The following is a 27713-nucleotide window of genomic DNA, read 5'->3' as shown; positions in this document are numbered from 1 at the left end:
GTAGTTTGAATATCTATTATTTTACCTACATTTTACTTTTATTCTTACTTTAAGTTCTCCTTTGAGACTGCTTCTGGAATAGATTAGATTATCTAAATCCAATTATATGAGAAGCCCTAGCCATCAGCTTTGATCACATTTCTCTTTCAGGTAGAGATTTGGCAGTCTAATGATAGATACACTGACACCTACACTGTGGCTCAATTCCCATGTGAACACCACTCTTCCTTGTTAGCACACACGGTTAATTATAAGCATTTTCTCACATTTCTCTATATTTTACATGAAAATCACAAATCAAACACCAGCGCCTGTCATTTAAATATTTCCATTTGTACCACTTTTAATGCATTTAGCTCGTAGCACACCTTTCGCCTCACGAGCGTGCGTGAATCACGTTCACACCTGTAGTCTCTATTACAATATTCACATGTTCCAGGAAAAAAAATACAATTCAGTATAAAAAAAATGTTTAAAGTACGCCACAATATACAACGAAATATTAATCACAATCCATTCCACTTAAGGGTTTTGCTAGTGCTACCGCTACTACTCCTACTCATACACTTCTTCTACTCCTGCTGCTCCAACCGTGCCAGTAAGCCAGCTTCCGGCACGCCGGCTACCGCTTGTCCGTGCTTAAGTCATGCTTGTTTGTGTGTGTGGGGGTTGTGTGGTGTGTGTGGGTTTGTGTATTTACTGAGTGACCTCTTGACCTGTTGTGGGTTAACCCATCTTCAGCTTGCGCTTCAGCGTCCAGAATCCAACAACCTTAATTGCAACGAAATGCACGACCAGCGTCACCACGTTGAACAGATAGTTGCCGGACACTACGCCCAGCTCCCGCATGATCGTGTTGGCTTTCCTGTTGGCGAAGAGAGGTGTGCGAGAGAGAGAGAGAGATGAAAAAGGATATATTGCAACCTCCAATTGCCATGATTTATGGTGGCACGGTCACGTGGAGGGAGAGAAGCGCGTTACTTCGCCAAGCGGCATCGTCTTGAAGGCGAAGGCGTGACCCACCCGATCCACGGAAGACGCTACTTACACGTAGTGACAGTACATCTCGTCCTTCGGGCACACCAGGTCGCTCCGGCTGTCATCGTAGGCGGTCAGCACGAGCGCCTCGAAGCTATAGCGATGGGAGGAAAGGTAGCTGATGCCCCGCATCGCATCCGACATGTGGCTGAACATGATGAGAAAACCGCAAAACACAAACATGAAGCAGGTCATGATGGCACCGATGAACGTTCCGTTCTGTTTTCGGGGTAGGTGGTGGATGACGTCCAGCAGGATGAAGATATTGCCACAGAACCCGACGGCAAACGATGCAAGCACATACATAAACACAGCAAAAGACATGGTTAAGACAATCCGATTCCACAGCAAAAGGGTTTAGCAAGCAGCAAACAAACACAGCGCACAGCGCCATCCATTTCGGAGGAGCATTGCCGCTCGGAAGCCAAACCCTCACCCACACAACCGGGCTAATGAGACTGACTCCGAGCGGTCCGATCTCCTCCGACCCTTGCGCCCTCCTCCCCGATACTTACGATTTCGTTCAGGAACGTGCCGAGAAACAGGCCGAACCCGTCGGCAACGATGGTGTTGAGCACCAGCACGGCCGTAAACATGAGATAGCGCTCCAGCTCGCACGGTTGGTACGTCATCGCGTACACAATCGTGGCGTAAACGATCGCAAAGAAGATCTGTCAAAAGTGGTTTTGTGTGACAGGTTAGCATGGTAAAACGGGTAAATGTTGGTGAAGCTGTGTCGCTTTTACTAACAAACACACATGTTGTTGCCGTACTGTGTGCTTCTGTTCCGATGCTTCTGTCGAGGGTAATTGAGTGTCGAGCTTCGTGTGTGTGTGTGCGTGTGCTTTAGGTGTAGATAATGTCCATTCGAGCTTTTTGTTCTTAGTGAACACGGTAGTAGGCATGTCTACTTGGATTAACGTAATGCTTTCTCAACATCGGTCTAATCTGTCGGCTAATGTTTTAGATTCCATTATGTCCTCGTCAAATTACTAAGCTTTAGTCAGTGATTCTGTTTCTGAATTCTGAAGGTAAATATAGTTCGTGTCAGCTTCATCTCGTAACACTTTATAATGTCTGAATAGAGGTAGCTTCATGGTAAAAATGAAGTTTTGTTTTGAAGGGTTTTTATACGAATACTCCTATCGGATTGTTTGAATTGCTGATATTGGAATGACAAAAAAGGCAAAAATTCCATTAACATTCGCTTTATCTTTTCCTTGGGAGCTTGTAAAATTTTGAAGAAAAAAAAAACTACAAAAACTCTATATTTTCTGACTACTCAATTCTATCCATCATGGCGGTATGGTAGAGGAAAGCCAAAATTCCTTCAATCCCTGAACATAATCAAACTGAAAAAAGCTTTGTTTAGAAGCATATTTGCTATGAAAAGTGAAAGTTATTCTACCAATTATGATCTTTTGTGGTTTTCATCTTCAGCGATCTATACGAAATCGTTCAATAAGAACTGTAAATATTAATTTGACCTTTAACCCTTAACTTTTCTCTTAGCTTGAAAGGTAAATTTAGGAAAATACAATTTTAACATGAAACATATCCAATATTTGGGAAAATGTTACCGATGGACCAAACTATCCAGATAAACTTACTAAAAGTGACTATTTTAGCTGATTTCATAACTATATTTACACCTCTATCATACTTTTTAAATATGAATAAATTTACCTTGGTAAGGGCGAAAGGAAATAATAATTTAATAGTACCAAAATGCAGCCAAATGGCATTGCTATAATTATGTTACAATGGTAATTATTATAAAAAAAAACGATAAAGCTCCTACGCACACCTTGAAAAATGCCCAAGAATAACTCATATTAGTGTAAAGGACACAAGTTTTCTACATTAACTGTTGATACTACTGTCTCTTAGTGATCTCTACAGTCATTACACGATCATTTCATACGATAAAAAAATAACATATTCTGCATTCAGAGAGATTCACTTATCTTCAGATGATCCTAATTCCTAACCGTTTCCGGAGAATTATGCTTCTTTAAGGTTCAAATCTAATAATTATGCTTATTTATAAGCAAACAAACAAACGCAAACCTTCATTTTCAACTCATGTTACCTCTAATTACAGCTTTAACTGTAGTCCCAACCCCCACCTAAAACTCACCTGCACTGGCAGTGACGTCAGCATCGACGCGACAAAGTACGTCCGTATTTTGTACCACCGGTTGAACGATTCCTTCTTCAAGATATTCATTTCGTACGGATCTGTGCCAAAGTGGTGGACGGCGGAAGGGGAATAGAACAAAATTTTGTAATTTAATTATTAAAAAACACCTTTTCCCAATGTAACGCTAACGCACAAACAGGAACCTACATTTCAGCACGCCCGGCATCACCGTCGTGTACCACAGGTACAGTATGTGCACCATGAACGAGGCCACGTTCGAGATCGATTTCGTTGCGTTAATGCCCGAATCGCCGAACAGCAATCCAATCACGATGGCACACACGATGTGAACAAACAGCTTCAGATGCGTTACCGTCTGCAAGCGAAGCCGCCGAAACGGGGGGAGGGTGGGGAAAAGTTCACGTGAAAATGCGTACTGCGGGCTTTGGAACGTATTCCTTTCCCCCCAATTACTTACCCAGTCCCGGTACAGCTGAATGTTGGAGCGCTTCATCAGGATCAACAGTTTGGCAAACTCGGACGGTCGGCGCTGGCTCTGGTCCGCCATCTTGCCGGGCAGCTGGTCCACCGGGCCGACCAGCGGTACGACCACCGCCACTTCCTTCCGGTGGCCCTGGTAGACGGCATCGTTGTGATTGCTGTCGTAGGCCGGCGGACAGGGGGGTAGTGCGGCCGGCACTCCACCACCACCACCACCGCCCAACCGGTCGACGAGCGGGGCCAATCGCCAGCTCGGATCGGTGGCGGCTTTGGCAAGCGCTTTGGTAAAGTTGCCGTACTCCTTGTTGGTGACCTCCAGCACTGTTGGAAGAAGGGAAGGGGATGAATGAGGAAGTACAGCACACAAACACACAAACACACACACACAGACAGCGAGTGCGCAGAAACTTACAGTAATCGGCCGCATTGTGATACGCCGGACAGTGCAGCCCGACCGAGCGCAGGTACGGTACGGTGTTCAGGGCCGAACCCTGGTAGACGCAGTGGCCCTCGGCCAGCACGTACACGTGGTCAAACATTTCGTACACGGTGGCGGACGGCTGGTGGATGGTGCAGACGATGGTGCGCCCTTCGCGGGCCAGCCCCTGCAGCAGCTTGATCGTGTACAGTGACGATGAGCTGTCCAGACCGCTGTGGGTGTTTATTATTTTTTATTTTTCAAATTTGGGAACGAACGAGCGCATCAAAGCGTACAGGGGTGCCAAAAAAGCGTTGATTTCATCATCCGGTTTGCCGGTGTTGGCGTTGTTGTCGTGGAAAGCCATTGCCACAGTGGCGCAGCAGCGGGTTTTGTCGTTTGCGATACGATTGAAATGCGACACAATTGTTGCAAAAAGCCGAGGCGGTCCAGGGCGGTTGATGTACGGTCCCCGGTACGGGTTGTTGCAGTGCAGGATATATCGCGACCATCGTCGTTGTCCCATGGGGGGGGGGGGGAGTGACATCGCGCACAAGGATGAAGTTTAAATGAGCAGAAAAAAGGGAAAAGAGGGAAAACAATGACACGATCAGAAAAGTGGTTCACGTGCACGTGACGCTCCTGCGGACAGGCATCATATGGAAGATGATAATGGTGATGATGCAGGCGATGGTGCCGTTTGCTGCGGAGCTCATTAAACTAATGTAATTGTGCGATGCGTTCTAGTTTAACTTCGCAGTTCAATTTCCAGGCAAACTGTTGAACAATGCGTGAACTATCTCCAGAGGGAGACAGGAAGCAAATAGTGTGGCTCTGCGTCAAAATAACTCCACTCAAACAGTTCCATGAATTTTAATATATTAACTCCTTGGGGCCTTTGCTTGGAAATTGGAAGTCGAAAAAATCCAAAGGAAAAGAATAAAAGCAGCATCCACAAACCATAATTCTGACTTTCGGGGAGATCGAAACGGTTTTATCGCCAGAGCTTCTAAATCCTGATTTGCCCGATTCCCATACCAAGTTCATCCATTTCCATCTACAACAGCAAGGTTTTGTGGTTATAATGAGCTTCGTAAGCTACTTTCTCGGGATGATGTGGTCGCTTAGGTTTGCTTAGAGCAATGACTGCACCAGGGAAGTGGATAACTTCAGGCGCATATCAAGAGCAACGGCGCTTTTATCATTAAGCCAACTAAATATTCTTCTAATGGTGATGAAGCAATGAAAGAAAATAAAACGAAAAAACACAGTGAAGCAACGACAGCAGAATAGTCAGATGACCAACATAACAATCTCACTTATCAACGGGTTTAGTCTCCATTTTCATTCATTAATATCCTTCCTTCCATTTTTTAACCATTTTGTGATTGTTTCCCAAAGTTGTTTGAGAGCATCCAAATTTTTTTTGAGTTATCTCACTATTTATAAACTTTTTCATTTACAAAAAATCATGTTTTTATCATTTTCTTAAATCATTTTTGCGATTAGTTTTGACTCAACAATTTTGATACAAATAGTTCAGAACAATCTTGAAAAAAGCAGTAAATTTAGCAAACATCTGAATTGGGATACAACAGAGAGAACCCAAATATGAGAGATTTCCAAGAGAACCTTTTGTGTTTTACAAATTTTTCATTCTTTTACTCATTTTCAAGTGTCGTTTTGAAGATACTACATACTAGAGAACTTTTAACAAGTAAACTTCAACTATTCCCCAACCTTGAAACAATTTTAAAACATTACTCTTTGAGGAACGAGCAATATCTTATTCAACCACAGTATCATCTCTCAACGACGAATCCTTTCAATAGATCCAGTTCCATGATGACTATTGCTTTAACTATGCCATTCCAACCAAGGTGAAAAAGGGTTGATATGATGTTCTAAAGTAAGTTGAGAAAACCCCACCATCATCATTCCATCTAAACTAAACTTCCGAGGTCTGAACTAGTTCAATATTTTCTTTCCTCAAAAACTTCCATTGCATAACCACCCAACCCACCCTATCGGTTTCCCTACTAAACCCGAATCTATTTTTATCGTTCCCCCCCATTCCTTTCCCAAAAGAAAACGCAAACCGCAAACTGCAATTCCTGCCAATAAACTCCGACAAAGCACCGGAGATGACCGGGGTGCCCGGGTGCATACACTTACGTGGTCGGTTCGTCCAGAAAGAGGATCGGCGGATTATCGATAAGCTCCAGTGCGATTGATAGACGCTTCCGCTGGCCGCCGGACAAACTGCCACAGCGCGTCTGCTTGCAGTAGCTCAAGTGTAACGTGTCGAGAATTTTGTCCACCTAAGGGTGAAAAGAGAGACGACAAAAAAGCAGAAAGAGAAAATTGCATAAGAATGCACACAAAGAGGCACACACATTCGATTGGATAACTGCTTTCGGGAGGCACACAACGCACACAAAAAAAAGAAAGACTGAAAGCTTACCAGCCGAAGCTTTTCGCTGCGGTTAAGACTGTCGGACGAAACCTTCAGATCGCAGGCCATCAGCATTATCTCGTGCACGGTGAACAGGGGCTGCAGATAGTCTTCCTGTAGGATGTAGCTGCACAGCTTACGGTTTGTGCTGCCGCTGCTGCCGAACGCAAGCGTACCCTTCACGCCGTGTGTCCTGAGCGGAGGAGAAGCAAACACAGACAAAAAGAGAGAGACATTTTTGAGGTTCTTGTCTGGGGGTCGATTGATCCGTAGCGGCTGATCCGTATCGGAGGCGCATGCACTCACGTGTAACCGGTAAGAATGTTTAGCAGCGACGATTTGCCTGCCCCGGACGGGCCCATGATGGCGGTCAGCTCGCCGGACTGAAACCGCCCCGACACGCCATTGAGGACGGTTTTCTTTTCTGCAAATGGAAATAAAAGAAACAATGTTACATATATAAACAAAAGAAGCTTATAGTGTAGGGAAATAACGGGATGAGCAATGAAACGCTTCGTTTGTCACCACACATACGGCGTACAGTTGGCTTGTTGATAGACAGCCAGCACCGTGCTTTCGGGCTCTTTTTGCGGCGCGTTTTAAATTATGCAAATGTGGTGTAAACATTTCCATCCGAAACGCAAACCGGACACGTGAGTGGAAGGAACAAACCGCGCATTCCGTGGACGGTTGTTTATCCTGCAAGAGTTTTCCACCAGACAGCCGGCCTGGCGCACCAACCAACCGTATGATGGAGCCAATTGAGCGGACATATGCATACAACGACTACGCTGGCGGGGCTTGTTCGGATTGCATTTCCATAATGGGCGCTTCGTGCGAGCGAGAGGCGGCCCGGAACCGGTGCGAAGTGCGTTGTAAAAGTATGGTGAAAAGCTTATTAGCATACAGTTTTCCTGAGGTTTGTTAAAGCTTTTCTCTCTGTTTATTTAGGTTGTTCTGTATTTTCAGACATTTTTTTAAGTTGTTTGTGGAATTTTGTTTTTTTTGTGCGTTTTAGTGTTCGAAATTTAAAAGGACTTCATGCAACAATGACATCTATGAAACATTTAAAAATGTAAAAAAAAAAACAAATAATCTTTTAAATTCCAATAATGGCTTCTTCTACAGTTTAAGCCAGAAAGCTGGCTCCAAACAAAAATGAAGAAGAAGAAGAAGAAGAAAAGGAAGAAGAAGAAGAAAAAGAAGAAGAAGAAGAAAAGGAAGAAGAAGAAGAAAAAGAAGAAGAAGAAGAAGAAGAAGAAGAAGAAGAAGAAGAAGAAGAAGAAGAAGAAGAAGAAGAAGGAAAAATAAGAAAAGTTTATAATCTAACTATATTCTTCATGAGATTATGAAATACTGATTAAAATAACTTTAATTTTGGCCGAGTATGTCATTCCAACGGCTTTGGGGAAAAATTTAGTTATCCTGAAAACCTGAATTACTTGCATTAAAGAGAAGGGAATGTTTTATACATTCTGATACATTTTTTACACAATTTATGTTTTACAGTGTTTTAAACCTTTACTAAACACCATAAACCCCTCGGTAGCAATACATTAGCAAGGAAGCAAGCTGCACCAATGTTAAAAACGTGTCACAAAAACGACAACCATCAAGTGCCATTCACTCTGCATCTATGCATGATAAATTACCCTTCGAGGTGTTTGGGATAAAAACTGCATATGCAAAGCATCTTCAAGCCCCAATTAACAACACTAGCCGGTGCACTTGAGGTTATGAAGTAGCACGATCCTTCCTTCCAGCTCGGTCTTCATCATCCGGGTGTGTTAGCATGGGTACGGAACGATACGGCAGCTACTTAATGAAGCCGCACGAGAAGGATGCTGACCCTCAAACACATACACTCACACACACACACAGACCAATTACACTCACAGCACCGCAACGAAACTTGACCGGATACTTGGCAGGCATCATTTCACACCAACGAAAACCTGCCTGCGCTTGCCTTCCTACTTCGCAAAAGCCCATCTAAGCCCACTTCAGCTAAAACCTCTTGTGTGGTATGGTAAATGTTACACCGAGATCGAGATGGAGCTAACCTCAATGAACAGTACACACACACCCTGATGCATTGATGCACTCGCTTGCTAATAATTGCACTGATTGCGTGAGATACCATCAAATGCAGCTATAGATAATTGATTTCCTCCTCGCTGGGAAACGCTGCTCGATACAATTCATTCGCTGATTCCACGTACCATGAAATGGAATATTTGTGTTACATAGCGCATAGCTACATCCACCCATTAGCTAATCGTTCGCACACGGATAGAAACGGGCAGAGCGGTGGCTGAACCCGAAATTGCTGAACACACTCACTAACTAACACTCGGAAAAACACATCCCACACTTAACCGCCTGATCCTCAGCACAGGTCAGCTGCCTGCATCTTCCACCAGGAGGCAAAGAATAATGGTTACACCATTGATGCAACCCTTCCTGTCTGATGGTAGAACAAACCCAGCAAGTAGTAGCAACAAGCGTCAGCAAGTGTTCGGGACAGCCACTTAGCCACCACTTGGCGAGAAATTTGCACACACCACCACATCGCTTAAGTCGATGTACAGAGCATCGTGGTGTGGAGAGGATACCACGAAGGGTTTTAGTCCTTCGACCAGGATTGAACGCTCCGAAATTACTCGCCTTCCGGCAGGAGGAAGTATCATCATCATCAGCACTATTAGACACCCGAACCGATGGATCGGTTCTGCACAGAGGGTGCTGCAATATTGCAATATCCTTCTTCTCTTCCTCTCTTTCTCTCGACAGAGTGAGGGAGCATTTTTGCTGATGCAACACACAGGATGGACTTTTTCTGCTGATGCATCTCTATCCATCCCTTCACTTCGCATGTATCGTTGCAGCGTGTGCGCTTGCAGCAATGTTTAGTGTATGTGTACGTGTGTATCGGATATAATTGAATTACCGACCAATATATTCCAACCCATAGCCCTCATGGCTCATCAATCATACACTCCCGGGTGCCCGGCACCATCCCTTGAACAAACAAACTCCACAACCCCACCCAAGTACCCAGGTGCAAGGTGCAATTCATTTGATTTGCAAACATCCGATCTCGAAGTGAGCTGCATACGATGCAATAATAGCATCGCCCTTCTGCCTCCAACTGGACCACTGGACTCAACTGCAATCCTTGATCCGGCTGACTGCACTGGCTGACCCACAACCCAACCTTCCAGCCAGCTCATTGCTCATATCAAATGCGCGTGTCTCGTGGCACTGTCTTGCGTGCTACCTTCGCAAAGCTGGACAAATCACAATTAATATTTTATTTCTACCCATACCTTCATTGCGACATGCGACAAATCCCCCCTTTAACACACACACATGAAAGGTTCACATTTCCGCATCAAGCTGCAGCCTGCAGCTCAAGCAGGTCAAGAGGGCACACCACTACGGCTGGCTGGGGATATTATTCAAATGCATTTTAACTTTATGCGCCACGTGGAGCAGGCTGTAAACGCAGCGAGAACTTCCACAGAATGTCATTTGAAGGGAGGGGGGAGAGATTGGAGTGGAGGGCTTTTTTCTAGCCCCACACATACACATTTGCCTCACGCAGCGCAACATCGGGCAGCCATAGCAACAACGGCGAGGCGCACAGGAAAACTAGATAATGAATGTAATCGTTAATCATACCGGTAGCCGTTATGGCGTGACGGGTTGACATTTGACGCGTCAGGAAGCTGGATGGAATGGAATTAAAGAGATGGGGAGAGAAAAACCCCCAGACCCAGACATCACCTACGCACGCATTTCTAATTGCGCTTCTTTGCAGCGAAGAAGATGATGTACGAATCACAAAGAGCAATGAGGAAAGTAAAAGGGTAGAAATAAAATACAAATATTATTTCAATCGGGATTTAACACTTATGGCGAATACGAATTGGCAATTAAATAATAACGCCTTAGAACTGTTCAACTTTTCTCTCATAAATTCCTACATAAAATAAAGCTTAGTATTTTGCACGACGAACAAAGGTTGATGCAAATCTGCAATGCTCTTTGAAGTTCTTGAGTTTCTTTCTTCAACGTTGTTTTCAAAAAGAATTACACTGATTACAGGAGATTTTCTTTCTTTTTCTTTCTCTTCCATAATATTAAACATCCAATCAATATTTTGGAAATTTAATTACTTTACATCATTTGATAACTTATAACTTATTAAAAAATACTTCATTACATATTTATTTATTTATTAAAGCGTATCTGTAGAAAGGTAGAAAAGTTCAATTTGTCTTTTAGATTTATGTTTTAAGCTAAAAAATAAGACTATAGCTCGACAAAAATTACAAACAATGAACTTGAATTGCCCTGAAGACCGGTATAATGTAAAAAAAAAGAGTTTTTCTCAAAAGAAATTAAAACAACGCCTGAAACTTACAAATTTTATCTTTTTTTTAACTCTTTTGAAATAAACAAACTTAGAATAATTCTGGATATTTAATAACGAAAGTAAACATGTTATAAAAATAATCAATAAAATACTAATACACATGCTGATAAGTAATATGTTTGGTTTTTTTTCTAAATAATATGAGAAGACAAATAGTTAAAACATGAAAAAATGATATGAGTTTTTTTTCGTCTAAACATCAAAAAACAGCTTACTCTCGCCCCACTATAAGGCAAATTACCCTCATTTACTACCCGTAAAGTGCTAATCATTTACGGGCGGCATTTAAAATAATGATGCATTATTTTCGCATTGTACAAAAAATCCCTCCAAACTGCACCTTAACGAGCTGCAACATTGTGTTGGGAAAATCACCGTGGAAGGAAATTATCCGATCATACACACAAACCGGTACAATTACGGTACATATCATTTCGATACAACTCATCGTCGATAGTTATGCAATGAGTATCGCACCAACAAGCAAACAAACAAACAAACAAACAAACAGCCTATCAAACAATCGAACACGGTATGGAAATGCCATGGAATAGCCATCATCACAATGAGATTATCGCTTTAATTGGCTACTAGCACCAGGGTAACACAGTAATGAGCAAGTAGTGAGTAGGAAGCAGTGCTAATGAGCCTTACCCCGGAACGAAACGGAATCGATGCCCTTTTTTATGTGTGTTTGTCTGTGAAAATCATAACCAGACACGTGCCACAACCCCGGCGAATGTGCAAGGAAATATCCCAACCTCGGTCAGTCACAGTCAGCAAGTGATGACGTATTGCGTCAGCTAGCCGCCAGCGTCTTGTTTGCATTTCTCCCACAATTACTCGCGAACCGCGGGCCACTTTGCACTGTGGCAACTATGCGATTCTAGCGCCAAATCGCGATTCGCACTACTCCACTCGCACGAGCAAAGCCTGGGTTGGAGTGGATTCATCTCATTAGCTCGCACAGCAGAAGAGGGCTCGCTCCCGGAAGAACTCCTTCCGCTGGACTACTCCAGACCAGTGCCTAACCGGTGTAGAATGCACGCAGGTCGAATGCCATGCCGCGGCCCCCACACCGGGACACTCAAGCATGGCCACCATCTGGGATGTAAGGTCGAGAGCTGTTGACGCACGACGGCACAATGCATTTGCGTGTGCAGTAAATTAACGAGTGAGCTGCTCCTGCCGCATGGCGTAATAAAATCACTTCACAGTGAAGAACTTCACACCGACCGCGTGGGTCGCCGGCACTTGTTTTAATGCTATGCGACACGTCAACAGACAGACAGGTAATTAAATCGAGCAGTGTGTAAACTTCAACTCCAACCAAAGGTATGCATTGATAGTACTGCTGTCCGTCGCATTACACCTGCACCTGGGGTGAGTGGATAGGTCAGTCCGTCCGATGACTAATCTCCCATCCCCCCCATTTGGCAAACAAAGTAGATCATAATGTGAACCCAGGGGGCACAGGAGGGACTGTAATGATATCTAACTTTTGACACGAATGTTTGCTTTCATTGAAAACCCCCTACCATTGGGGTAGTCTCGTTAGTCCAATGAAGTGGCGGACAGGCGAAATGACGGATGCGGGAAGTGTTAATTATTATTCATGGAATAATTAAATCTTCACGGACAAAAATCCTCCCCGTCCAATGGCATGGCTGGTGAGCCGGTAACTCGAACAGAAGCTCGGACAGAACGAAGGTGAAGATATATAAATAAATAAACAGCGCGATCGTTTTCCAAATGAGCCAAGATGCAAATCGGCACTTGTATTTCGTGATAAAAAGACATAAAATTAAAATAATCACTCCAATATGAGTTTAACAGGAATCTAAATGTCTTTACATCAATACAGATAGAGTGAGTTAATCATAAATTTATTAGAATTACTAATGTTGTCAATACTGACCTTGGATATTTTTCTTCTATGAGCAACTTTGCATGTCACTGCTTTATGAAGGGACGTACATACAAAATACAAGAAGTACAATTTTTCTTACTCATGATGTTTGCAAGGCTTTTGCTTCCATCACGCTCTAATTAATTTACATTTTGCCGCGTAACTATCGTTTCCGCTAACAATCTCATTTGTAGATTGCCATTACAAGTCAACCAATAGCGTGTGTATGGAACGAGGTATAATGCACATAAAGACTAATATTAGATTCTACATCTGTGTGATTATTTTTATGTTATATTTTTTGTAGTATGAGCTCTTAAAATTTTCCAAAATAACATTAAATTCAAGGATGCAATAAGGACGACCCAATGTTTACATGGATTATCTAATTCTACAAGTCTAAGTCTGATCTAATTCTACAAATCAGGACATGGATCGTTTCCCATGCGCACCGTTAATCGCGAGAAAGGCAAAGAACTAGAGGACCAGCATCTTTTTTCTGGGAAAGAGCTTCAGGCTATTCTTCAGTTTCTAATATTCTACTATCAACTAAAATGCTGATATCAGCCACGAAAGAAGTTTATCTAGATTTGGAATGAAATGCAAATGTGCTGTAAACTCTTGTAAACCCTCTTGCTCAAAGCATAATGTACCGTAAGTCATTGCTGATTTGAAACCGTCTAGCTTCTAGCGAGCCTTCTTGATCCGCTGTCCATTATAGGAATGGGAATAACCTCGCAGAGGTTAGAACTCTGAGTTGAATTTTTAACTCATTATGTCATAAAGTCATAAAGAGCTGAAGAGCTAACAGCTAGTTTAGGTGAGTTAAATGATACTTTAAGTTTTAAACCACACGAAAAAGTTATTAAACTCCAGCAAGATTTAATGAACCGTGAGTGAAGACGATGAGTGAAGTCAACATGAAGAGCTGTATCACTCATTACAATTAATGCGCAATAGAGTGTTTGATCTTACTGAGTGATTATTCGATATACGATTTACCGAGAATGAGAGCCATCGCAAAGAGTTATTTCGCAAATGAGTTAAATAAACTCTTCGTTGAGTATCTATAAGCACGCTTTAGATTTTGATTGTAATTCCAACCCCTTTTACTCCATTTCATTGATTTTTTTCAAATTCTGTAACTTCTTCAAATTTATTAATCAACAATTTATTTAAAATTAAAGGAACATTTCACATGATTCAAAACACCACGAAACAACGACACAGAAACGACAACAAACAGCGCAACGCAATGCGCAACCCACCGCGACCCACTCCTTATGGTTCATCTTGTCCCTTGCCGAACGTCTTCTTCGTCACGTTTACCACCTTCTTGACTGTGTCGACGAACACCCCTGCCAGCTGCTCGAACCAGCTGCCCACTTTTCCCGAGATCTCGCCACCACCCAGTGCCTGGCGCCGCTTGCGATGCGCCGCGAGCGATCGTCCCCTGTTCTGCTCAGCTGATTCATCTGACTCGTCCGAAGTGCTGTAATCGCTGCTTTCGTTGGAGGTGTCTCGCTTCCGGCGTACCTCTTCATTCGGGGGAGGTGTACCTTGACCACCGCCTCCACCACCACCACGGCAAGAGGCACTACCGCGACCACCTTTGGGAGATCGCTTGTTACGTTCCGTTTCCATCAACTCAACAACATCCCGCTTCCGACGCTCCACCGTAGCCGTGGTAGCGGTTGTTTCTTCCTCTCCGCCAGGCGGTGGACATCCAGGTGGTGGCCCGCGACCCCTTGGACCCTTGGGTCCGCCTCGTGGTGGTGGGCCCTTCGGTGGTCCGCCATCTTGCCCCTCTTCTTGCCCATCCGATTGAGGTGAGCGCTTATTGCGTGCCACATCCTCCCTCAACAGTGTACGACTTCCTCCACGCACCGATTCCAACCGCTCATGGGTTGTTTGCTTCTTGTCCGGACCGATCACACTATCTACCGAGAGCGATTTCTTTTCGAAAGCAGCCAGCTGCACCATATCCGGGGAACGCTTGCGTCGTCGCTCGGCCACGGGTGCGGCCACAGTCGTGGCCGTTTCGGCTGCCGGCAGCTCCCCGAAGTTGTTCACGTTCGAGACCGAGCTCACCTTCACGATGTTCACGTTCGTGCCGTGCGGTGACTGGGGTAGCAGGCTAACGTACGCGTACGTTGCCCCCAGCACATCCAGTGCCCGGCGACGTCGCACCAGATCATCCTCGTTCGCGGACGCGTCCTCGTTGGCCGCGTCACCGAAGCCGGTGTTCACGCTGGTCCCACCGCCGAACTTGAAGCCAAATATATCTAGCAGGGAAGGAGCAAAAGGGTCAATTGAGCTACCTAGAACACTGCCACAGGTTGGGAGCACGCGTCTGCACACACAACTGACCGATAGAGCGCTTCCCTTCCGATTTCACGTTCACACCATGGTCGAGCGCGTCCTTCAGCTTGGAGACACCCTGCAGAATCACTGCCTTGCCCGTCTCCACCAGGTCGCGGCGTGGCCGCACGGAAAGAGCGTCCGTTTCCTAAACAGGCAGAGGGTTTATAGGATTTTGGGGGGGCTAAAACAACACACGGCAACACTCACTTGACACAGCACCAGCAGCACCAAAGCGCTGCTAAGCAACGTAGCTGCAGCAGTCAAGCTCTTCATGATGCACTAAACCTCACTGACAGCAATCCACAGACACGGCGTGTACTCATCGGCAGAGTAGCCTACGACGTTACTAAGCAGCGCACAGCCGCTTCCCAAAAGCGTTGCCCTATTGCCTTTTGTTTTAACGCAGCTAGCACCGTTGCACCTGCACTGACCAAGCGGAACGAAATACCATACAGCATACCGTGAATATTTGCTATTTATACACATATGCGTGCCATCGTGCATCTCGGAATGTCATCGCTCAGCCACCGCTAATATCCGGAATACCGGAAAAGCATCGCACAAGCGTGCCCATTAAAATCGAGCTCAGTATCATCGGCCGTCCCCACTATCGGGGGTGTCCGGTGTTCACATCTTCAATCTGTCATCACTTCCACACACGCCCCGGTTTTGATAGTTGATACACGTTTTGTTTTTGGGAAGCACAGCCGGGCACAAACAGCGTTCAGAACAGCGTTCAGTTTAATTATGGCACTGGATGAGGCGTGCTCGCAGACTGCGAACATGCTGATCGATCTACGGACAGGCCTGCATCAACCCAAGCACGCTGGCTAAACGCCCGCCCGACGCTTGATTGAAAAGCTTTAAAAGCTCTACTTTCAGTTCGACCTCGGCGGTGGGTTGGGCATCGCAGTAGACCATGAGGAGCGGCAAAAAGCGGGAAGCTATTAATCGCAAAATGAGAAACCGTGCGAAAACGTGACCGAAATCGATAGAATGATGTTTTTTTTTGCGCAAAACTATTTCCGTTAGCGTGAAGCGTAAAATGTAAAAAAATGCACCGAAGCGCCACGTGTGACTGATTGAACATTTTACGAGCATGCAGTTGAACAACAACAGTGTAAAGCGGCAAGGCAAGCGCAAAAGTGAATGGTGGTGTAGTTTGTTTTCAAGCGGTTTTTGTGGTTGAAGCTCAGCAGAAACCATAAAACAATAAACATAAACTGCCCACAAAATTAACCTTTCAACTGTGTTTTGCCCCTCTTTGGAGCAATTGCTTATTGACAACGTTCATTACAAAGAAGTCATCTTCCTGCTCAAACACTTTCGCTTTGACGAAGGGACATTATTATTCGTCACGTTTGACGCGTGCAGCGTTTTGGGGGGGCTGTAAATATGTCAAGGTAAAGCTGGCCTAAACCAAAACCGGAGGACCGCTATGCATTGTCACGTTATGCTTGCTCCACGTGGAATTCCTGTCACGCAGCCAAAAATACCAATACTTCCAGCTGGGAATGTACTTCTTTCCATTTTGCTTCTTTGTGCTTCATCTGCCGACAGATAGCTGTCTCTGAAGATGTTAACAACATACGATAAATTCCTTCAAATTTCGCCACTGCTGACGTACCGAGAAATGAGTCGTTGTCCTTTGGCGCATACCACCCGAACGGCGAGGGCGTAGGTTGAGAAATGCTTCGCTGTTAACATGCCTTCAAATGCCATCACGTCATGGCACGACGGCAACTCTCTTCCACCGGCCAAAACGAGCTAAAGCTGTACCGAGAAGCCGGTAAGGCGATTTTCCAGTAGAAGAACAATCGACTTTAAGTTTGATTGGATGATCGGGATGACAAACACTCGCCCGAAATAGTTTGAAATCGAATAATTAATTCCATTACAGAGGGTGCAGGAGAGTGCAACGGGACGAACAAATAGTCCAATTTCAATTGCTTTAAAAGAGAAAGAGTGTACAGTAAGGCACAAAATGATAGACTCACCTAGCGTTTATAACTATATCACTTTATACAACTGTATAAATCAAACGAAAATAAATAAATAATTTAAAAATATGTTGAGTGAGCTCCTTTTTGGCACCATTCTATATTAAAAATTCTCAGACCTCTCAAACCCATATTGCGAACACAAAATGTCTATAAAATAAAGATCTGATAAAACAGCTGACCACGGTTATGAGGTTATCGATCATTGGAGGTCCATCACAGACATCACGTAACAAGTAACATTTTCATTTCTCTAATCATTATTCCATTTATTGTGTTAAGGAGAAATTCTAGTCAAACGACAGTTTAAAACATATAGAATGTTTAATCTATCAGTAAGTTAATTTATATATTTCATTTTATTTGATAATACTCAAAGAACACTACAGAATGACCTCTACACCATATCACGCACGGAAGTTTGTGTTATTTAATTCATGATCAGATAGTTTGAGTTGACAGTACACACCAGCCTATCCTATATTCTGTAACTACCGATTTCCATATTCTATTGAACCTATCTGCATATTCTGTAAATAGTTGTTTGGTTCCTCCTGCATTAAAAGAGTAGCTTTATCCTGGATATGCATAAGTTCATATTTTGAGTTAGTTGATTACTTTTATAGATTGATGTCTATTGTATTTAAATTATATTATACGTAAGTACAGCTAATTGCTTACTTAAACAATTGATGATGATGATGATGATGATGATGATGATGACCCACCTCTCAACCCAACATAGAATGGAGATGTTAGAGGTATCTTGCAATAATTTGATAACGCTACAAATATTCAAACGATTAGATGATTGAGCGTGTACTGTACGCGCGCGTGTCTCAATTCTCAAATTTAAAAAAAAACATGACATTTAAAAGTACAAAAGATAAGATTGAAAAAATATCATCATCGCCTGGAGTTGACAATTGACAATAAATTTAAACTATATTAGTTCTAACAAAGACAGGTAACGAACCAGCATTGACAATTCAACTCATGCTACAGCATTTAGGTGAAGCTATAATTTTGGAGCGCAGTGTATTTACATGACCATCAAGTCCGCACTTTAGAGAAGCTCAGTCAGAGAAGCAAACGTAACAAAAGATACTTGCTTGGCCCTTAATTGGATATTGTGAACGATTTGCAATTGAATCTCTGTCTCGCTTTGTACCTCCTCTGCGTCGACTAAATCCGCTATAAAGAGAGAGTTCCACAACAAACCGAAAAAAGAACAATCGATAAACACGCTCCGACCTTTGGGGGGAAAAGGGAGGACGCAAAATCAGAAGCTCTCAAGCACCACTAGAACCTGGAAATAAAAAGCTTCCCAGCTTCTCTCCCGGGCCAAACAATCGCGAGACAGAAGCCGACGACCACCTCCCATTTGTTGACATCGTCAAATGTCAGCGAATGATTGACAAATATTGACCCGGCACCACACCCGGGAGGACCGAGGGGCACCCAACAACACCCGACTCATGACTCATGCGGACTCGAGTTTCGGTGCTTCCCCGAATGCGGAGGGAGGATGATTCCGCTACAACAACCACTTGGGTTTGCAAATGCCGCGACCTTAAACCGTGCCGTGCAGGATAAAACCATCAAGAAGCGTCCCGAAGCATAGGCAATCAAATTTCACAACGATCGCGACCGATCGCACTTCCGGAAGAATGTTCCAGAGTGCGCAAGGGTCGTGGGCGGTCGCTGAAGACCGCTGTACAGACGCGGTTTCAATTGTCGTTACATGCAGAAACACGGCAAGCAACGGGTTGAAGCAACAAACCCCACACATAAAAACGGGGGTATGAAAAAAAACAACACCCAAACAAACCACCATGTATTTTGAGAGCAAATATTTACTCTATCATTCTTGGCCCGTGATCTCCGCACGCTTCTTCGCGCGGGTACCGAAGAAATCCTGGAGCAGCAGCAGCCAACAGCAGCTTTGTAAACATTAACCCTCGCATCGGTTTTGCGTCACTCCCGAAACGGTTGCGTGCGCTTGTTTGGCTGTGTCATTGGCATGGAAAGTGAAGCCCTGGCTTCTCAAATTTGATTGTTTTTTTCTGTCTGTTTGTACGCTAATAATTCTATTGGAATGTTGTGTTTTGTTTTTGCCTGCCGCTGACTGCTATGTACAGGAATGCCAAGGTGTACCGTACCGTGAATTTATGCGTCTCGAAACATCTCAAACCTGCCGGCACAGGCCGTTCCTTCACACCCCTAGCCGGAAGAATACCGAATGGGCCGATAGCAACAATCAGCACCTGCTCGATAATAAATCTGTGACCTATCTGCGGTTTCGATCGTTCGCCTAGAAGCTGTTCACACTCGACGAGAGGTATTTTCGAGGTGTCAAGGAGCTCCAAATAAAGCACCAATAGTAGCCACGCGGCTGTCAGCAACTCTGTCACAGGGGTAAGGTTAAACTGTCAACCGAATTACCTTGCCAAATTTGATTTGAAGTGCTGGGGTGTTTTTTTTTTTTTTTTGCTAATCTACCTTCTGTAGAATACTTTAAATGGGCTGTATTTAGCTCCGGAGCAAGCCTGAGCGATGCTCGTTTAGGGGCAAAAAGGACGAAGTCCAAAAGAAACCAAATCACACCTATCCAGTGAGATCCACTTGTCATAATTGCTTCCAAAATCGGTTCTAGGCGGCATCGTGCATCGCAGAGCACTCATAAACACCCGAACCGAACCCGCCCCGCCCCGCAGCCGTTGGGGAGGGCTGCCCATCCACCTTGACCCTAAGGTCACACACACAGTCGGCGTCAGCTTGCCAATTGGATCGACGAAAAGGCACGCAGCCTTGCGCTTGCTACGCCTGTGCTCACCTCGCTTATTCGGTCAAGTCTAAGTGAATTAGACGACGCCACGGTCCAGCCAATCGGCGCGTAGTGGAGATCAGAGCGCCGGTGGCGGTGAAGAAATGGCGCCCCATTACCGCGCCCCATTGCAATGCAGTGCATGAGAATTGCAGCAATTCCGGCGATCCGACTGTTGCAGCATGAGCGGTAAGCGTTGCAAACGTTGCGAGATTAATTCGATTGACTTCGGCTGGAGCGAGTGGCAGGCGGGCGCTCGGGTCTCCACGGTACACCTTCTATCTGGGACATTGCCAAACGGCACTGTGTGCATAGGAGTGCGCATCCTTCACCTGCATACCCGCAAACGGTAAACGGGGCATTCGCAATGCCCGCAAGAATGGGGTGTACTAGAACTGTGTATTTGCGTTTAGGGGTAGAATGAATATCACCCCACTGCTTCGAGGGGAGTGTTGAAACTTTTGTCTTTAGGTTAAAAAGAAAGAACGAAATACAAGCTGTAGGTGGCTAACTTGGTTTAGGAAGTTTTACTTCATCCTACGATGAACTTATAGTGAGGAAATTGATAATCATTTTAGTTCACATTTAATCGGAAGTGATCAAATGTTATGCTTTTACAATTATGTGTTGCACTTTTCGGAGATTTATTATTTTTTTATTAAACATAATTTGAGTTTTGTTCATTCTGTTGAACTGATTTTTTTATTATTATTTGTGACTATGTTTACGGTATTTTCTCGATATTTTTAATACACTGTTTTCCAGTCCAAGTAAACAATGTTCAGGTGCTTTTGAACATTGTTCTATTATAAGTCAACATTTGACGTCCTAATCAAATAGTAATGCTTTTCTGAACTTTGATCATTGTCTGAACAATCATTAATGTAATTTTTTTTAAATTTAAATAACGTTTAAACTGTTTTTATAAATGAAGGCACAAACAAAAGGCTAAACTCAATGAAGCAAACGGATCAACTTAGAGATTTTTACTGTTTAGTAACGAAGTTCAGATAGGCATAAGTATCTCAGTTGGACGTAAAAATGTTTAGTTACAGTTGAAGAATGTTCAAAAGCAGGCTAAACTATAAAATCACGATGCTCTTTATATAAAATTAAGAGATGTACATTTTTAAATTAATTTTATTCTTTGCATTTCACATTTGACCTTCTGGGTATTGTTAATTGTTTGAAAGACTTGTTTAATTTATGGCTTATTTTTATGTTCATATTTTAGGTTATTTTAAGAAAACTAGGCACAGAAAACATTTATATTTTTCAGTGCTATTTTTCATGCAAATTATTCCAACTCTTTGCATAACCTAACCTCTCTTTTCATATTTACAACTTTTCTTAACTTTTCTGCTTAATCAACACATTTTTCAATCCCTTCCAACCGTATGATCGATAAGCAACATAGCTCAAACAGCTCAAGCAACACACATTCTTAAGCTACTTCTCTGATTGCCCTATGAATCATATTGCAAAAAGCTTGCAATTAAAACTTGTTGCCGCTTGGGCAAAACACCTCTAAATCCTCTATCTGGTTTGGTACAAGGGTGTGATATGAGCCACTAATTGCAAAGCCGCAACAAATAGACAATATCCCTCGCCTTTTTTTGCAAAAAAAAAGCAGAAAACTGTCCCAAACAACCTTTCTCATTCCGCCAAAAATTGCCACAACAAAAAACAAGCGCTCGATTGCGGTCTGATTGGCATTTTTTAATCCATTTCCCGTCCTGGCGGCGCGGTAAGAACCCGTTACGTACGCAACCGCCAAAAAAGCACACACACACCCGTAACCAATCGATCTGCGCCGGCGCACCAGTCATTAGCCTCTCAGCGAACCAGTCAACCAACCTGTCAAACTTCATCACCACCAGCCAATGCAAAGGCCCAGCGGCGTCCGGATTCCGACCGCATTAGCGCCGGTCCGCTGGAACGGGGCGACTGGGTAGGGTTGCCTTGACTTTGAAATGGCTCGCGAGGCCATCCCGAGCACAATGGCGAGCGAGCGGGCACGATCGCTAGCAGACGCCCCGGGCAAGGTGGTTGGTCGGTTAACGGCCATGCCTGCCGACCGACCGAGCACGTGCTGGCGGAGAAGTGGGGTGAACGCATTTTTTTGTATTTGTTGTTGTTATTTTCTTCAACCACGCTTTCATAATGCTTGGAGCCATTTTCAAGTTCAAGTTACCACACACACCTCCGCTCTGACTCACGCTCTGATCGGTGATCGCTGCACTATACTCTCACTAGTCGAGTCGAATGCATCTCGGTGGAAAAGCTAGCGTCACTAAAGCGGGGTGAAGTTTCATTTAAAGTTAGCACACTGTCGTTCGGCAGGGAGAGGTTAACCCTACCCATCCAAAGCCAGCCAAGCGTTGCTGGAAATGTATTTAATCCCACCGCAAGCTCTGCTGCACTATCGTCCAAGCTCGTCAACTTCAAGGTCATCCCGCAGCTGCTTGGATGTGCTTGGCTGGCAGCCAAGAAGAACCTCGGTGGGTTTTAACCGGCATGGGGCCGATGGGAAAAGCTTAATTTGTGAAATCTCGCCCACCCAGCCGCGGTCAGCGTGTCGAGATCGAGTATCGGCGGAAGTGGAACTGACTTGCGAAACGATCGGATTTGTTTGGTGGTTGGAATTTTTAGCGAACGCAGATGGATGTTTACTGCCCAAAGCTGTGGAAAATATTTCTTGGACAGCCTATCAATCTTGCAACGCGCCAAAAATCCTACACAACGAGAAGGCGATAGTGTTGTGGAAGGTTAAAATGATTTATAACTCTCTGTTGTTTTTTTAGGGCCTTTTAATTAATCGCTAAGTTTTTGTATCCTTTTTCTTCAACAAGTTTTTTCAAATGCTGATCGTCTTCTTATGCTTTTTTGTTAAACAATCGGTAACATTTTTGCAAGTTTAATCATTTGCTATACCTTAACACAGAACCTGTTTTACCTCAGGGGAATTCCCTCAAACTCTTCTTAATCGTTTGACCAACACACTCAATCAAACGCTTGCGCCGGTCGGTACTTCCATCCTTGCGAGGCTGAAATTAATTGCCTAGCTTTTCTATTTGCCCATGATCTTCCTACTTGATCACATCCGTTCCGCGGTTTTGCCGGCAGAAGATGACCTCATTTTCACAAATGACCAAGCTTGCCAGCGCGTGCCAAAGTGATCTGTGCTTAGGTTTTGCCAAAAACAACAGCTCGCACAAGCACCACCACCCATTAACCAGAGGCCGGGCTGGCACGAATGTCATCTGATAAGCAAACAGGTACTTGAGCCCCTTTTTCCCTCATTCCGAAATAGTTCCGAAAGAAAGAAGAAGAAAAAACACACACACACAAAACCTCTGCTACTTTTTTATCTTCTTTCTTAAAATGTGTATCCTCAAGTAACCGAAAACAGCGCAGCGAACGATCGCATTGACCTCGGTCACCTTTAGAACCACTTAAGCTAATTAATCGCTCGGCCAAGCTATGTGTGTGTGTGTTTGAACCAGGTTCACAGTGCGACCAAAAAGAAGAAGTATGTCTAGGTTCAAAGAACGTTAAAGCTTGCCAACAGCACCAGGAAAAAACACGATCAAAATCAACTAACACAAACGGCACGAAACGTATCACGAAAAAACAAAAACACAAACACCAATGTCTCATGAACATAAGAACCAACCTCACCCATGGACTTTTGTCCTCAATTAAAACGTAGGGTAGAAGAAAAAAAAACAAACACTTACCCCGTTTACCGGTAGATACCGTATAGGTGATGTTGTCAAAGGTGACATCCATTGCGATTGAAGTTGGTGCAACTCGGCTGCAGCTCCGGTTGGGACAGGGTTGACGCCGACACACGTATATGGTGCTGTCACAGTTCACAATGATCGCGTATTAATAATACGCTGACACAAACTACTGGTCGCAAATGCACTTTGAAAGTTTACCACAAATTCGGAATGTTGTGCTATCACACTGATCACGCCGCACTATCACTTTCGAGCCGATCACCTGAGGCGAGACTCTGCAGCGCACTGTGCCAAAACGTTACACCGATAAGTCTTACTGCTGCTACTGGACGGAATGTTCATTACGAATACTGCTGCGTATTGGCTGTAAATCGAGGGGGGAAAACACCAAAAAAAAACAGCTCAGTTTAGTTAGTTAGTGCCCGTGCGAAAGGTTCTCGTGGGAGAGGCACTATTGCACAGCAGAGGTTGGAAGTCACCGGTAAACAGATACGTCGAGACCCTACCTAACAACACAGGCTCCAGATTAGATTACCCAGTAGGCTGGGTGACATGACGTTAGTGACAGAAGAAATAAAAAATATCTCCATGCTGCATCCATTACGCGCGAGAACTACCGTGTGTGAAGGGGCGCAAAACAACCGCACCGCCTGGTGAGGAACTGGTTCTACTAATTCAGACTTCAGAGCAAGCTCGACCCAAGCTGCATTCAGCAACAATCTATGGTCAGGTGGAGATGGAGACGGTTTTTTTTTAATGCTACGTAAAAACCGGACCACTTCGCTTCCCAATACCTGGCCGAGATCCCCATCCCGTGGCAAGCAAGGAGCCGATCGAATCGGTTCATTACCGGTGCGCGTAGTTGTCGCTAGGCCGAACCTGGACACCCCTCCCGATTAGTAAGTTATACTTGCCCCTAACGCCCGAGCCAATTGCGCACTAATAATATCTTAGTATCCGGAAACCTGCTCCACCGACCCGATCCAGCTGCTTGGCGTCACTAGTTGCGTTGCGTTATTTACGCATAAAACGAGGTAGAATCAAACGTCCGGAATTGGGTTTCGATGTTAGAAAACAGAATGGATCAACATCAATAAAACAACAACAACAACTCAAACAACTGCTATCAATTTCCACAACATAACAACCGAAAAGCCTTATCACAGTTGGATGCGCCTAAAAGGCGTCATTCGTATCCGTGGCTAAACATAGGCACGCGGTAGACACGCGAATGCGGAAATCATTTCCAACGCAAACCGCGCCGGAGCCTACATAACGTCCACCACCAACAAACCCCGCGTGTTCCGCATGTTCTACTAGCGCAAAACGCTAACCTGTGTTCACCAATGATACCACCGAGAACAGTAATCGGAAGGCAATAAGCCGTGTTAAGGCACTGTCGGTGGGTTGCGCGAGAGCAGGAAGCAACCCAGGCAGCTTAGCAGGCAATCTAGTTTGACTCCGATGGACGGTGCCTGGACGGCAGATTCGTCCAAGGTAAAACACTTTTCGGGTAGTAACTTGTACGAAGGGTTTTGCGTGAGAACCTACGACCGGCTAGAGGGGCATCGCAACGCGAGGAAGAATGTCGCCGAGGTGATCGAAGGTGATCGTAGCGATGAGTCGCAATCTTCTCGCTGGGTCTAGGTGGTTTACGTGTGAGTGTTGTTTTGATTAGATGCGATGACAACCGTTTTGCTGCTCGTAGGGTTGCATCAATACAGCGCTCTAACGAATGTCTTTTATCGTTTGGCTGATAACTGATATTAACGCTTCATTAATATTGTTTCTTCCTGGTTGATCTCACTTATACGTTTCAAACTTCCACGACCGTTCCCTTTAGGAGTCGAGTTCACTTACAAAGCACACAAAAGGTTCTGATATGGCTTGCCCTTTCCTTCTGACACGTTTGTGTTCCCTTCTCTGGGTACGAAACATCCATACCTCAACAATACATTTTCGCTATTTCATCATCGATCACAACGATGACTAGCAGGCCTTACCGAACCAAAGCCTAACCCAGCAAAAACCACAACACGACCTTGTCTGTAATCGAACAGCCTCGTGAGGCTCTAGCGAAGCGTGAATCACCACAACAACGTCCTCGAGCACTCCGAAAAATTTCGACACTTCCACGAAAGCGCCACAATCTAATCTAATTAGCAACAAGCGCAGCAATTCTAGGTCAGAACGTCTCGCTAGGTTTCGGTGGACGATTTCGCGCGAAGGAGAAAGCTTAAATGCTTAGCGTTTGTGTGTTTGATTCGACGTCTATGCTTACCCCAAGGGCCTGTCCTTAGGGATCTCAGATTTCGCCAAGGTCACTGTCGGTGCTCGGTGCATCCAAAGGCGGCGATAAGCCAGGCTAGAATCGAACGCTCGAGAAGCTTGGAGATGCTTGCCAGCGTGTGCTAAGAACTTCCGGCATAGAAAATCCCCACCGATTGTGCGATAACTGCACCACCCCGGCCCGGTGTTGGGGTAGGTCTACGCATCAGAACGCATTCAGTTAGACGGTGTCGGTTATCAACCCAGCGATTCCCGGAACGGGGTCACACTGCCACTCTTGCAACGCTCGCCAACGTGCCGCACACAATCAATAGTGGTGTTGTGCTTCAAAACGATTGCCGAGACGATTGCTCTAATTAATTATTCACTGTCATTCTGGTAGGTTCCCAAGAAAGCGTCAGTCGGTCCAATAGGGCACTCGCGTGCTACGTGCCCTGGGCATGTGCGTGAAGGAAGGGAGGAAGAACGAGAAAGGATGCGATACGGGCATCTTCCGCCCGTTCGATTGATAAGTGGCAGTGTGTGGAGTCATGGAACAGCTGTGGATTGTTCTCAAGAGTGCGTCAGCCCTATCACGACGGTGCCGGTGTTGGAGATGGTGTTGGTTGACCAGCACACTCACTGCAACGATTGCACCGGTTGCAGTGTGTCCCGGTTTCGATTGGGGAACTTCCCTATCAATCTAGGTCATAGCGTGTTGATGATTCGCAGTTATTTAAAGACATCTTGCACGCAGTCGGTAGTGCTGGAGGATCGACGATCATGATGCTCTCTCTCTCTCAAAAATAGAAGTTCGTCCAAAACAACAACCTGAATCATCGTCAAAGCTCCACTTTTGCCTAAATAAGACCACATACACTTCTACAAACACAACCGCACACACAATGTTCCCATCAACAAGATCGACGGAAGATGTCGATTTCTGTCCCACGTTCCAGTGTACCATACACACACCACATCGCCACATCCAGTCCACTTCCTTCCCAGTCACTGCAGCCTCGGTTGTGATATCTCGCGGTGTCGCAACCCTTAAACGTTCACCGTCTTAATTCAATTAGGCAAAATTGTTTCATTTCGTGGCCACCGTGGGGTCGCCACCGCGACTCTAACACTTAAAGCGAACAACACTGGCGCGATCGTGGCGCGGCACATCATCATCATCACCGAATTGCTCTACGATCGTGGCCGAACACACCGAAAACACTACGACATCGTGTTTGGAATTGTGGTGCACAACCGGTGCACAACAACCGGTGCAACTAAAAATACGGCACAAATTTTGCGCGATCACACACGGGGCGCGATGCATCTCTCACTTTGCATCTTAATCTCTTCCACTGATGCACACACACACACTCTCTCTCGCTTGTTTTTGGTCGGACGGGAGGATGTGGCATTACCTTGCTGCTTGGGCGGAATGTGTCCCGTTTGGATTCCCAACACTGAGAGTGTGGCGTGTAGAACAACAACAACGTCAACGCCTTCGTACACACGAAAACGACCCAGACCACGAGGTCTTGCAAACGGACACGTCTCGTCCGGTTTGAGTTTACGCGACAACTGAGCAACCGCGCCAGTTCCG

The 27713-nt window shown here is 44.8% G+C and overlaps 2 protein-coding genes and 1 long non-coding RNA gene across 4 annotated transcripts; 1 reads left to right on the top strand and 2 right to left on the bottom strand.

The window, feature by feature from the left end:
- Window positions 1–312: 312 nt before the first annotated feature.
- LOC120901755 (ATP-binding cassette sub-family G member 1) lies at window positions 313–27713 on the bottom strand. 2 transcript variants are annotated; one of them, XM_040309982.1, is made up of 12 exons: window positions 27532–27713; window positions 23837–24206; window positions 6862–6979; window positions 6565–6748; window positions 6276–6421; window positions 4095–4333; window positions 3660–4003; window positions 3389–3557; window positions 3179–3279; window positions 1554–1709; window positions 1049–1257; window positions 313–865 (listed from the first exon to the last, which is right to left on the bottom strand). In XM_040309982.1, exons 2-12 carry the CDS (start codon window positions 23886–23888, stop codon window positions 727–729), a joined length of 1857 nt encoding a protein of 618 aa, XP_040165916.1. In that variant the 5' UTR covers window positions 23889–24206; window positions 27532–27713; the 3' UTR covers window positions 313–726. The 2 variants fall into 2 exon arrangements, with proteins under 2 accessions (XP_040165916.1, XP_040165917.1); XM_040309983.1 differs by lacking the exon at window positions 27532–27713 and adding an exon at window positions 24349–24470.
- LOC120901756 lies at window positions 14048–15733 on the bottom strand. The gene is made up of 3 exons (XM_040309984.1): window positions 15477–15733; window positions 15276–15414; window positions 14048–15190 (listed from the first exon to the last, which is right to left on the bottom strand). The coding sequence occupies exons 1-3, from the start codon at window positions 15540–15542 to the stop codon at window positions 14187–14189; spliced, it is 1209 nt and encodes a 402-aa protein (XP_040165918.1). The 5' UTR covers window positions 15543–15733; the 3' UTR covers window positions 14048–14186.
- Window positions 24600–24959, top strand: LOC120901757. Its single transcript, XR_005739318.1, has 2 exons — window positions 24600–24741; window positions 24797–24959. It is a non-coding gene; the product is annotated as an uncharacterized LOC120901757 (long non-coding RNA).

Source organism: Anopheles arabiensis, chromosome 3 (assembly GCF_016920715.1).
Source record: "Anopheles arabiensis isolate DONGOLA chromosome 3, AaraD3, whole genome shotgun sequence".
NCBI lineage: Eukaryota > Metazoa > Arthropoda > Insecta > Diptera > Culicidae > Anopheles > Anopheles arabiensis.
The sequence above is the reverse complement of the archived record's forward strand: the minus strand, read 5'-3'. Positions and strand labels throughout refer to the sequence as shown.

Excerpts from the sequence above, each read along its gene's own strand:
- LOC120901756 (XM_040309984.1), bottom strand. The coding sequence starts at position 15,542 with ATGAAGAGCTTGACTGCTGCAGCTACGTTGCTTAGCAGCGCTTTGGTG. Across the intron at positions 15,415-15,476 it reads TGCTGCTGGTGCTGTGTCAA|GAAACGGACGCTCTTTCCGT; the intron begins GTGAGTGTTGCC and ends CTGCCTGTTTAG. Across the intron at positions 15,191-15,275 it reads GGAAGGGAAGCGCTCTATCG|ATATATTTGGCTTCAAGTTC; the intron begins GTCAGTTGTGTG and ends CTTCCCTGCTAG.
- LOC120901755 (XM_040309982.1), bottom strand. The coding sequence starts at position 23,888 with ATGGATGTCACCTTTGACAACATCACCTATACGGTATCTACCGGTAAA. Across the intron at positions 6,422-6,564 it reads GCAGCGAAAAGCTTCGGCTG|GTGGACAAAATTCTCGACAC; the intron begins GTAAGCTTTCAG and ends TTTCACCCTTAG. Across the intron at positions 866-1,048 it reads GAGATGTACTGTCACTACGT|GAAAGCCAACACGATCATGC; the intron begins GTAAGTAGCGTC and ends CTTCGCCAACAG.